This window comes from Amyelois transitella, chromosome 5, assembly GCF_032362555.1.
Source record: "Amyelois transitella isolate CPQ chromosome 5, ilAmyTran1.1, whole genome shotgun sequence".
NCBI classification, from domain to species: domain Eukaryota; kingdom Metazoa; phylum Arthropoda; class Insecta; order Lepidoptera; family Pyralidae; genus Amyelois; species Amyelois transitella.
This window is the reverse complement of record NC_083508.1, coordinates 2,100,624-2,112,884: the sequence shown is the minus strand read 5'-3', so window position 1 is coordinate 2,112,884 and position 12,261 is coordinate 2,100,624. Positions and strand designations below refer to the sequence as shown.

The 12,261-nt window shown below is 40.2% G+C and overlaps 1 protein-coding gene across 1 annotated transcript in view; it reads left to right on the top strand.

Annotated features, from left to right (window-relative positions):
- LOC106137694 (hemocytin) overlaps nt 1–12,261 on the top strand; it is a 65,880-nt gene that overhangs the window by 29,040 nt on the left and 24,579 nt on the right. Inside the window, exons 38-49 of the mRNA XM_060944468.1 lie at nt 45–292; nt 871–995; nt 1,386–1,579; nt 2,609–2,782; nt 3,273–3,431; nt 4,156–4,296; nt 5,142–5,289; nt 6,132–6,297; nt 8,039–8,144; nt 9,234–9,474; nt 9,930–10,157; nt 10,358–10,580. Coding sequence (XP_060800451.1) covers nt 45–292; nt 871–995; nt 1,386–1,579; nt 2,609–2,782; nt 3,273–3,431; nt 4,156–4,296; nt 5,142–5,289; nt 6,132–6,297; nt 8,039–8,144; nt 9,234–9,474; nt 9,930–10,157; nt 10,358–10,580 — 2,153 coding nt within the window. The remainder of the gene's footprint in view (nt 1–44; nt 293–870; nt 996–1,385; nt 1,580–2,608; nt 2,783–3,272; nt 3,432–4,155; nt 4,297–5,141; nt 5,290–6,131; nt 6,298–8,038; nt 8,145–9,233; nt 9,475–9,929; nt 10,158–10,357; nt 10,581–12,261) is intronic.

Below are 12,261 nucleotides of genomic sequence, written 5' to 3'. Positions count from 1 at the left end.
CACTTTGGGTAATAAGATAATAAATTAATGCCATCTTCATGCAGCCTGGCGGAGTCATTACCAGCGACTGCATGAAATGCCAGTGCCTCAACAACGATCTCCACTGCGACACGAGCGACTGTCTCCCCCCACCAGAACCCACCACCCACGAACGCCTCATCGCCACTACCACCCGGGAACGGCTGTTGGGAGTCCCGTTTACTACCACTACCGAAGCTACAACCACCAAAGCCACCACGCCGCTGATTATTTTGAACACGGCGACACCACCACCTGAATGCTCTCCAGACAGGTAAATGATTCAAATTCAAAATCTTTATTGCATATCATAAAGTACATCTTTTGAATTACAGTTAGGTACTGCTTATGCCCAACAACCTATTTATACAATATGAACCCTGTCAGGTCAAAAGTACCCGAAACCGCCGAGCTTGCACGAAGAGAGTTATGAATGTGGATGAAGCGAAGAAAGTATGCAGAGATCGTAGCAAGTGGAAAGAGGTAGTCTCTGCCTACCCCTCCGGAAAAGAGGCGTGATTTTATGTATGTATGAACCTTGTTGGGCATCGCAATTTTATAATAATATGGAACGGCGGGCAGGTTTATGTCGGCTATTATGTTAAATAAAATACAATAAAGAATAATTCGTTTCTATTATATTTGGAGATAATATTAATAAGTCATTTAAAATAATACGTGGCTGCTGCAAATCTTGGATATTCAGACAAACTTATCTTGCGGAGTAGACATAGCTAACATTCTTGTTATTATGGACTCAAAACTTCATAAAGCGTGTAGGCAAAGAAGCGTTTCCCATTAAAACTTCTGTATGGTAATATTAAAATTTTATACAAATCATTGCGTGCCCAGCTACAAGAACCTACTATGGGGCGACGAGCCACTCCCCCCCACAGCATTCTCCGCCAGCTCCGTCTCCAACGACTTCTTCAAACCGCAGCATGCTATTCTCGACGGCTCTACTACTGATGACAGCGGTAAGCATTAACACTGCATGTACATACATACATATAGTTACATCTATATCCCTTGTGGGATAGACAGAGCCAACAGTATTAACATGACTGATTGGCCGCGTTCAGCTGTGTGGCTTAATAATAGAGTTGAGATTCAAATAGTGACAGGTTGCTAGCCCAACGCCCAAAAAAAAGAATCCCATGTTTAAATAATCCCATGTTTATAAACCTATCCCTTAGTCGCCTTATACGACATCCATGGGAAATAGATGGAGTTGTCCTATTCTTTTTTGTATTGGTGCCGGGAGCCACACGGCATGAGAAAGTATGTGAGAAAGAAGTTTTACTTTGGTAACCGCTTTGACATTGTCGACTTACAATAAATGCTTTACCTAATAACCGTTTCCACAGCTGGCAGTTGGACTCCCGAGGTGATGGATCAGCATCAATACATCCAAGTGGAGTTCCCACGACCTGAACCTGTCTACGGGGTGGTGATGCAAGGCAGCCCAATCTTCGACCAGTACGTCACCAGCTACCAACTCATGTACGGAGATGATGGTACCGCCTTCTCCATGGTGAACGATCTTGATGGCAAGCCTAAGGTAAGTTTCTTTAGTCCACCATTCCTGTCTTTTTACATATCACATATGTATATATCACATATATATCACGTATATATCACGTATATATCACATATATATCACATATATATCACGAATATATCACCCCTTGCGGGGTAGACAGAGCCAACAGTCTTAAAAAGACTGGATACGCCACATTCAGCTGTTTGGTTTAATGATAGAATGGAGATTGAAATAGTGACGGGTTGCTTACCCGTCGTCTAAGAGAAGATTCCCAAGTTTATAAGCCCTATCCTTTAGTCGCCTTTTACGACATCCACGGGAAAGGGATGGAGTAGACTTTTTTTTTCTATTAGTGCCGGGTTTTTGTTGAAAGAATGATTTAGGACATTTGCCAAGAGTAGGTACGAGTATCTTAGACGAAGTCTAGTCCAAACAAAGTTATCATAATACTGCTTTCTCCAGTCTTTAAATTTAATGGGTATCCAATTCAAGGTTAAAAATGTTTATGGTAACACGTGATGTCAGCTCCTCGGTCCTTGCCGAACCTTAAAACAAAGTACGAATTTTAAAATTATACGACATGTTAGAAAGTAACTAGAACACATGTTGAAATATAATCGACAGGTTAAGATATTATATATCGACATAAGACATGTTTAGATATATCGACTTAGAGGCTTCGACAAGAAATATAACTAATTCTTGTCCTGTCCTGCCTGTCGATAAATTAGAAAGAATCTCGCCAAATACACGTAATAGAATAGATTAGATTTATTTTCAAAATTGGATACAAGGTATCACTTATTGACGTCACATCACTTAAATCTAATTATAACTACTACCGCTTCCATAGCGCATGTGTAGAAGAAGCGGCGGAACAAACTACACTGCAGCATTTTCATCGGACGTCAATTTACAAATATAGATACAAACATACATACATATGGTCACGTCTATATCCCTTGCGGGGTAGACAGAGCCAACAGTCTATAAAATATAGATATACAAATATAGATCTCTTGATGAATCACAATCGAACATACCCAGGTGTTCCGCGGCCCAGTTGACCACAAGACCCCCATGAAGCAGATGATTGAGCCTCCAATTGAGGCGAAAGTCCTTCGAATTCATCCTCTCACTTGGCACAAGGACATTGCCGTGCGGTTCGAGGTGATAGGATGCCAGGAGCCGAAGACGACTGAAGTCACAACCACTACTACTGTAAGTACTGTTTGTTATTTTTACGTCTATGGTCACGTCTATATCCCTTGCGGGGTAGACAGAGCCAACAGTCTTGAAAAGACTGAATGGCCCCGTTCAGCTATTTGGCTTAATGATAGAATTGAGATTGGAATAGTGACAGGTTGCTAATACATCGCCTAAAAAAGAATCCCAAGTTTGCAAGCCTATCCCTTAGTCGCCTTTTACGTCATCCGTGTTAAAGAGATGGAGTGGTCCTATTCTTTTTTGTATTGTTGCTGGGAACCACACGGCAAATTTGTTATTTGTTATTTTTTGAATAAAATAAAAAATTAATTATATTTTCGTTGATTACTTGAATCCATTGCTTATAAAGACACCATCATCGATGTACCTAAAAGATCGATTATCGCAATATTTTCAAATAAATTGTTATAGAAACTAATGATGAGACCCTAATCTCAGACCAAAACATAAGTTTCAAAGTATTTTAACGACGAATAATTTCCAGCTCTCTCCAATCCAATGCACGGACCTACTTGGCTTAGCAGCAGACCTGCCGGTCGATAACATCGAGGTCAGCTCGAACAACGATGCGCGGGAGTTCTTCAAGTTGGATGGCGATCGCGGCTGGAGACCCGCTTACAGTACGCCAGGGGAATGGATTATGGTGAGTCTGTTTGTTTAAGTCCAAAAACAATCATTATTTTTAAGTGTTCCCATATATATGTTTTTATGTTACATTTTTATACATACATAAAATCACGCCTCTTTCGCGGAGGGGTAGGCAGAGACTACCTCTTTCCACTTGCCACGATCTCTGCATACTTCCTTCGCTTCATCCACATTCATAAATCTCTTCATTGCATGATGAGGCTCGGCGTTTTCGGGTACTTTTGACTTTTAGCATTTTTATTTAATAACTATTTATGAAATTTGAGTGTAAGGTGAATTCAATGAACTGCATTAATATTCTGTAGTATAATTTTGAAAAATAAACATACATACATACATATGGTCACGTCTAATATCCCTTGTGGGGTAGACAGAGCCAATAATTTTGAAAAGACTGAAAGGCCACGTTCAGCTATTTGGCCTAATGATAGAATTGAGATTCAAAAAGTGACAGGTTGCTAGCCCATCGCCTAAAAATAAGAATCCCAAGTTTGTAAGTCTATCCCTTAGTCGCCTTTTACGACATCCATGGGAAAGAGATGGAGTGGTCCTATTCTTTTTTGTCGTGCAGTACAAAAAAGAATAGGACCACTCCATCTCTTTCCCATGGATGTCGGCACGGAATTGAAAAATAAAATTTGTATTAACAGCATTCTGTACATACAATTTATCCAATTTGAAGAAGTCAAATATTCGTTTACACTTCTCTGTTTCCTTAGTTTGACTTCACGGCGCCTCGTAACCTGACCGGCATCAAGACTAAAGGAGGGCCCAAGGGCTGGGTGACCGCGTACAACGTCATGTACACGTCTGACCTCAGCACTTTCAATCCGGTCGTCGACAGCGATGGAAGTCATACGGTTTGTTGTTCATTTATCATTTACTTTCTACATTTTTTTTTTAATTTTTCTGTACCTACCGGAGACGAAATAAATACTTTTTACTTTTTTAATTATTTTTTTTACTTTTTTTTATTCATATCGGTGAGGATGTTTTTTTGATGATCTTCTACCTTTATTATATTTGAAGAGTGAATGAAAAGTGGAGCCCGCTAAAGGCAACGCGCAGGTGACATTTTATTACATACTGGGAATAATGAATACAATTAAAAATTATGTACAAACATTCATAAATTTAGTCACGTCTATATCCCTTGTGGGGTAGACAAAGCCAACAGTCTTGAAAAAACTGATAGGCCATGTTCATTTTGGCATGATGATAGAATTGAGATTAAAACAGTGACAGGTTGGTAGCCCATCGCCAAAAAGAAGAGTCCCAATTGTATAAGCCTATCCCTTAGTCGCCATTTACGACATGGGAAAGAGAAGGAGTGGTCCTATTCTTCTTTTTTATTGGTGCCGGGAACCAAACGGCACAAAAATTATATAATAATGTTTATTGAATCAATCACTGAAACAGCTACTGTAAACTTTATATAACCAACAACACTCAAATTCACTTTTTATTGTCTATACTCATCAATGCAAACGATTGCACCTAAATTATCACACTGTGTATTAAAGAGGTAGTCTCTGCCTACCCCTCCGGGAAAGAGGCGTGATTTTATGTATGTATGTATGTAGTGTACTAAATAACTAATTTGCTAATCCGCCTTTGTACCATCTATATCTGCTTTGTGTTGTTTTGTATGTTTTACTCTTATGGTGCAATAAAGAGTTTTATCTATCTATCTATCTAATTCCAGGTGTTCCCTGGTAACTTCGACTCTGATACTGTGGTGAGCAACCAGTTCCGCCTGCCAATACACGCGCGGTATTTGAAAGTGTTACCTCTGAAATGGAAAGACGCCATCGAAATGAGAATTGAGCCAATCGGATGCTTCGAGCCTTACCGTAAGTATTTTGTATTAGGTACTTTTGAGTGTCAATATTTTTTGTTTAACATACATAAAAATCACGCCTCTTTCCCGGAGGGGTAGACAAAGATACGTTCGTCTAGGTCTTCCCACTCCGACCTTTCCCTCCACACTCTCCATGTATATCTGCTTAGTCAACCTGCTTTCATTCATCTTCGCCACATGACCGAACCATCTCAACATACCCTTTTCTATTCCTGTAACTACATCTTCTTTCACATCACAGCATTCCCTTATCACGCTGTTCCTGATCCGGTCACTCAATTTCACACCCATCATACTCCTTAACGCTCTTGTCTTTTTGTTTAATTCGATTTATTTATTACTTCTGAGTCTCAATATACAATATAATCTACATAAATGCAGTATAACCAATTTTATAAGTTATTTTATTATGGCGGGAAAATATTTAAGGGGCCTTTCAGCCTATCAAAGTGCGCCATTTATACCCGCGAACTGAACTGTTCGCTATTGTATTACTATCATTAGCGACATAGCAGGAGACATTTTGTTTTTCGATTATAAGTTTAATATATTTGTAATAAGGTCGCTATTTTATTGAATTTTTAGTCGCTTTGATACGGTAAATTGTATTGTAAGGCAACTGCCGGCCTGAATGTGCAGACATGATTCCAGTATCCCCGATAAGGTCACGGGGATGTTCTGTCCTATGTCTCTCTCTGTGTGTGTGTGTGTGTGTGTGTGTGTGTGTGTGTGTGTGTGTGTGTGTGTGTGTGATAATGTCCTAGATTTTGATCATACAGCTCAAAGAGATCAGGGCCAACGCCAACATGATGTAGCCTTACGTTCCCCTTCCAGCCGCGCCCCCCACCGCGGCCCCGCCACTGGCTACATCCCGGGCGCCGTGCTCGCTGTGCCCGGGCGTGCCCGGCGTGACGTCATGCGCGTGCGCCGCGCCGCTCTACTACGACGGCGAGGACTGCGTGCCCCGGGACCAGTGCGCTTGTGTAGAAGGGTTCATGACGTGAGTATCTAATGCTCCATTAGTGTTGTCACTTCTATTCTAACATTTAATTTAACCCGCCCCCTCCCCAGCGTTACCCCTCCCTTCTAGTATTTGAATACCCCATCACTGTTTGGACCTCTCCAAATGTCGGAGCAACTTCACTGGTTTCTCCTCAACTCTATGACGTCTCTATAACTATGCCTGCTACTTATATTCTCCCCCCTCAACCATCTCACGTCCATATCCCTTGTGGGGTAGACAAAGCCAACAGTGTTGAAATACTGATATGCCACGTTCAGCTATTTGGCTTAATAATATTGGAGACATAATCAATGTATAATAGGTACATAAGTCATAGTTTTGGATGCAAACAATGTTGTTTATAAGATATGTATCTACTCCTTACATTTTGTAGTCTATGAACTTTTCAACCCATATTTTTGTAAGTCTCATACCCAGTGAATTGTAAAATATTAATAAGTAATTCTTTAAACCCATTTATAAACATAGACAAACAATATGTTGTCACAGCCTCCTGTCTCGTCCTCTCCATGCTCTTGTCCCCCTCTAACCTGTACTAAAATTACTAAATATTTAGGTATCACTTTAGATAGCAGACTAACTTTCGAAGAACATATCAAAATCACATCCGGTAGAGTACGCAAACTTATATACGTGTTCAGAAAATTGCGCCACGTTGCAGACTCATCCATTCTTAAAATGGTATACACAGCCCTTTGCCAATCCATACTCACCTATGGCATAACCTCCTGGGGCGGCGCAGCCAAATCTCATCTTCTTTGTCTGGAGCGTGCCCAGAGAGCGTTGTTAAAAGTATATAAGTTTAAACCTTTTCTATTCCCGACTGCCGACCTCTACCAGTTGTGCCATGTACTTACCGTCCGACAGCTATACATATTCATCTCGTTCAGCTCGACATCCCCCGTCTCTTATCCTGGAATGTTTCAATACTGCCTTCTCCCACCGTTTCCACTTTTACCAGGGGCCCTTTTTATATAATAAACTAAACCGGATACTTGAATTATACCTATTACACAAATATAGTTGCAAAAAGGCAGTAACAGACTTTTTATTAAAGCTTGACTACAACAATACCGAAAATTTGCTCCAACCCTTAAAATGATTTTTAACTTCTTATTCTTTGCTCTCTCAATTAATAGATGTAGGTACATACTTACATACTATATCTTTATACATACATATTATCAATATCACATATATCCATATCTATTTAGATCTTCTTATGTAAGTATATAGCAGCAAATATATATATATATATATATATATATATATATACTTATATAAATGTACTTATATATGTATTTATCTATTTTTAAAATTTATTAATATTATATTTCACCCATAGTATGTATTATATTTAATAATTAATTTTATTTATTTATTATTATTACAGCTATGCTTAGTTATTTATTCATTGTCATATAGTTTGGATAAAATTTAGATATAAGAAACTGATGTACTTATGTTTTAACCTAGCACTCATTCTCTTTGTTAAAACTTACTTTTGATTGTCTGTTTAAGACAAAACAAATAATTAGGTATTGTCATTCACCTTGTGGGGAGAGGCTGGTGCACTGAGATACAGGCTCTGCTTAGTTCAGACACCAGTCTCTCGCAATCTTTTGAAATATTCTTTACCTGTGATTTGTTTGTTTATACAGTGTAACTATAAGATTGTAGAGAAAAATAAAGAAATTTTTGATTTTTTTTTTGACAGATACGCTGTGGGGTCGACGTTCCGCGGCGCGAACTGCGACGAGTGCGTGTGCAAGCTGGGCGGCGTCACCGACTGCAAGCCGGTCAAGGAGTGCGTCTGCGCACCGGTAATACAATACAAATACAAATATCGTTTATTCAATATGAGTTTACAAAAGTTTGTTGTGATGAAGGTTCCCCCGTGGTGTGGGAGTCGGGCTTCTTCCGATTGTCATTTACATTATTTTCATACCGTAAACGAAAGGAAAAATACAAATAAAGTGAAATTTTATGATAATTCTTAATTAATACAACACTTTTTAGCAGTCAGGAATCAGCATTAGTGAAAAAGAAAAAAGAATGAAACAATCCTTGTAAACATTCCTTATCATTATTATTTTACATACACACGTACATACATATGGTCACGTCTATACTGAGACTGAACAGACTGAGAGGCCACGTTTAGCTGTTTGGCTCAATGATAGAATTGAGATTCAAATAGTGACAGGTCGCTAGCCCGTCGCCTAATAAAAGGATCCCAAGTTTGTAAGCCTATCCCTTAGTTGCCTTTTATGACGTCCTATTCTTTTTTGTATTGGTTCTGGGAACCACACGGCACATATTATTATTTTAATTACATTTTACTAGCAGTCATGTCATATACATAGCATCAGTCATTCAGATCATGATTCTCAGTCCCGTCCAAAATTATAATTCCACTTCACTTATTGCTCAGACAGTTTCGCTCCTGTGAATGAAAATAAGTTATGAACCTAACCTATTTTCATTCACAGACCTATTCCTTTCTACATGCGGTAATTTCGACTGAACATTATCTGGTTGTGGCATCGCCCACGAAAGTCGCGTTTATTTCACAATTTCCTGGAAACAAATTTGTCAATCAAGTCTTAAAGACTTGTCAAAAAAAGTATCCGAATCTACCTAAATTTACATGCGATTCGGATGCACTAGTAACAGGTGTTACTAGTACAAATGTCACCTTCTTTCTTCAGTCATTAATCCCGGTTATCCTTTTTCTGAGTAGGACTTTGGGATTTCGCTTCGCTGGAGTTGGGTCGTGTAATGCCACCTGACTTTTAAGACAACGCTTAGCTTTAAGTGCAAATATTTTAATGGTATGATTTCAGCATATAAGGCCACGTGACGTTTAACGCTTTACGTGCAAAATTTGATATTATAACTTTCACAAACAGGACCTAGTACCAAAACTATCAGAGACCTGCGAGTGCCTCTGCTCCCCCTGCCCGAACACCACCAAGATCTGTCCGACCAGCCGGCTGTGTCTGCCGCTGGAGAAGTGGTGCGACGGTCTGCTGGACTGTCCGGACGACGAGATCGGGTGTACCACCTTGGAGCCATTGGTGGTCACCACAGTCGCGCCTACGGCAGCCGCTGTCGTCACTACTGCTGCCACTGCTACTACCACTCCTAAACGTAAGAGATCATGTTGTAACAATTTTCAGCTTAAGTTCAGAAATACAGTCGCGTCTTCACTGTAAAGATGTCAATTGACTCCTAGACTACAACATCATACATACATAAATCACGCTTCTTTCCCGGAGGGTAGGCAGAGACCACATTCTCCACTTGCCACGATCTTTGCATACTTATTTCGCTTCATCCACATTCATAACTCTTTTCATGCAAGCTGGTCAATTTCGGGTACTCTTGACCAGACCTTTTGCTAGAACGTCTCCAATTTGATCAAGGTACGTTCTAAGCCTTCCCACACCAACAGTCCCATTCACACTTCCTTTGTATATTTGCTTAGTCAACCTGCTACAACAAGATCTTTTAGTATCAGCAGACTGTCTTCTTCTTTGTCTGGTCCAGAAAATTCTTCGAGTAAATTAAATGGACCACTAAATATAGTGTATACGTTTTTACAGCTAAAGAATGCCCGCCAGTACAATGCCCGCCCGGCTACATGATTCGCTACACGACCAGCCAATCAGTGTACACGAGTTCCGAGCTTCCCCCACCACGGCCGCGGTACTCTTACCAGCGGTACTTCAGAGGGGGGGCTAAAGGGGGCAGTGGGGGGTATGCCAAGGGAGGATATTCCAAAGGTGGTTTCTCAAAAGGAGGGTTCTCTAAAGGCGGTTTTGGTGGATATGGTGAGAAAATGAACACGTTCATCAAGATAATTTTTCTGAATAACATGGTTTTAAACTGAAAATTAATTAATTACTTAAATTTTTTCTCTTATATTATTTATTATCTTAAAGTACTTCAGAAATCATCATAAATTATCATATTTTTTTAAAATCAAAATATACGTATTGTACTATACATTACATTATATTGTATCTCATAGGTTCACCAACAGCGATGCCCCAAGCCAACCGCTTCACACTAGAGAAGCCAAGACTCACCAATACAAGCCACCAGGCACAATGTCCCCAGTTCCAGTGCGTGCCCAAGCTCCCCCCACCTCCCAAACCAGGTCACCCCCGCCCCGCCCCCGTGTGCGCCACGCCCGCCTGTCCGGAGAGATACTCGCTCAAACTGGAGGGAGTCACTGCAGACCAGTGTCCACAGTGAGTATATTATCTGGCTAAAACTATCCGCCATCCAAAACCAGCTACTCTCTACTGACTCCAGCCTACCCAGAACGATACTAGTTCAAACTGAATGAAACCACTGCAGATCCAACGAAGATGCCCATCCAAAAACCCTCTATTCTCCTCGCCTGTCTGTCCTGAGAGATACGCGCTGAAGTTGGAGTCAGTACTCACAATGAGTATATTATCAAACCGTGCTCTCCCTACCATAAGCCAGGACATCCAATATACAGAAGCTTCTGTATACACCACGATTGCTTATCCTGAACGACACTCTCTGAAGTGTGAAGAATAATCAATATGCAAACCATGAACTCAAACAGAGGATTGTGAAGACTCAGAAAAGCCCAAAAAAAAACATCAAGCCGTTTACCGGACGCCCAATAGATCACATAATCAGCAAGAACGCTTTCGGTAAACTTCTATCAAAAAGAGAATCAGCGGAAAGGCAGAAATGTCCTAACCCAATTTTCCTGTTAAACTCTTATCTGAATGCGAATCAGCGGAAAGGCAGAAATGTCCTAACCCTATTTTCCCGTTAAACTCTTATCTGAAAGCGAATCAGTGGAAAGGCAGAAATGTCCTAACCCTATTTTCCTGTTAAACTCTCATCTGAAAGCGAATCAGCGGAAATGTAGAAATGTCCTAACCCTATTTTCCTGTTAAACGTTTATCTGAAAGCGAATCAGCGGAAAGGCAGAAATGTCCTAACCCTATTTTCCCGTTAAACTCTTATCTGAAAGCGAATCAGTGGAAAGGCAGAAATGTCCTAACCCTATTTTCCTGTTAAACTCTCATCTGAAAGCGAATCAGCGGAAATGTAGAAATGTCCTAACCTTATTTTCCTGTTAAACGTTTATCTGAAAGCGAATCAGCGGAAAGGCAGAAATGTCCTAACCCTATTTTCCTGTTAAACGTTTATCTGAAAGCGAATCAGCGGAAAGGCAGAAATGTCCTAACCCTATTTTCCTGTTAAACGTTTATCTGAAAGCGAATCAGCGGAAATGTAGAAATGTCCTAACCCTATTTTCCTGTTAAACTCTCATCTGAAAGCGAATCAGCGGAAATGTAGAAATGTCCTAACCCTATTTTCCTATTAAACTCTTATCTGAAAGCGAATCAGCGGAAAGGCAGAAATGTCCTAACCCTATTATCCTGTTAAACTTTTATCTGAAAGCGAATCAGCGGAAAGGCAGAAATGTCCTAACCCTATTTTCCTGTTAAACTTGTATCGGAAAGCGAATCAGCGGAAAGGCAGAAATGTCCTAACCCTATTTTCCTGTTAAACTCTTATCTGAAAGCGAATCAGCGGAAAGGCAGAAATGTCCTAACCCTATTTTCCTGTTAAACTCTTATCTGAAAGCGAATCAGCGGAAAGGCAGAAATGTCCTAACCCTATTTTCCTGTTAAACTCTTATCTGAAAGCGAATCAGCGGAAAGGCAGAAATGTCCTAACCCTATTTTCCTGTTAAACTCTTATCTGAAAGCGAATCAGCGGAAAGGCAGAAATGTCCTAACCCTATTTTCCTGTTAAACTCTTATCTGAAAGCGAATCAGCGGAAAGGCAGAAATGTCCTAACCCTATTTTCCTGTTAAACTCTTATCTGAAAGCGAATCAGCGGAAAGGCAGAAATGTCCTAACCCTATTTTCCTGTTA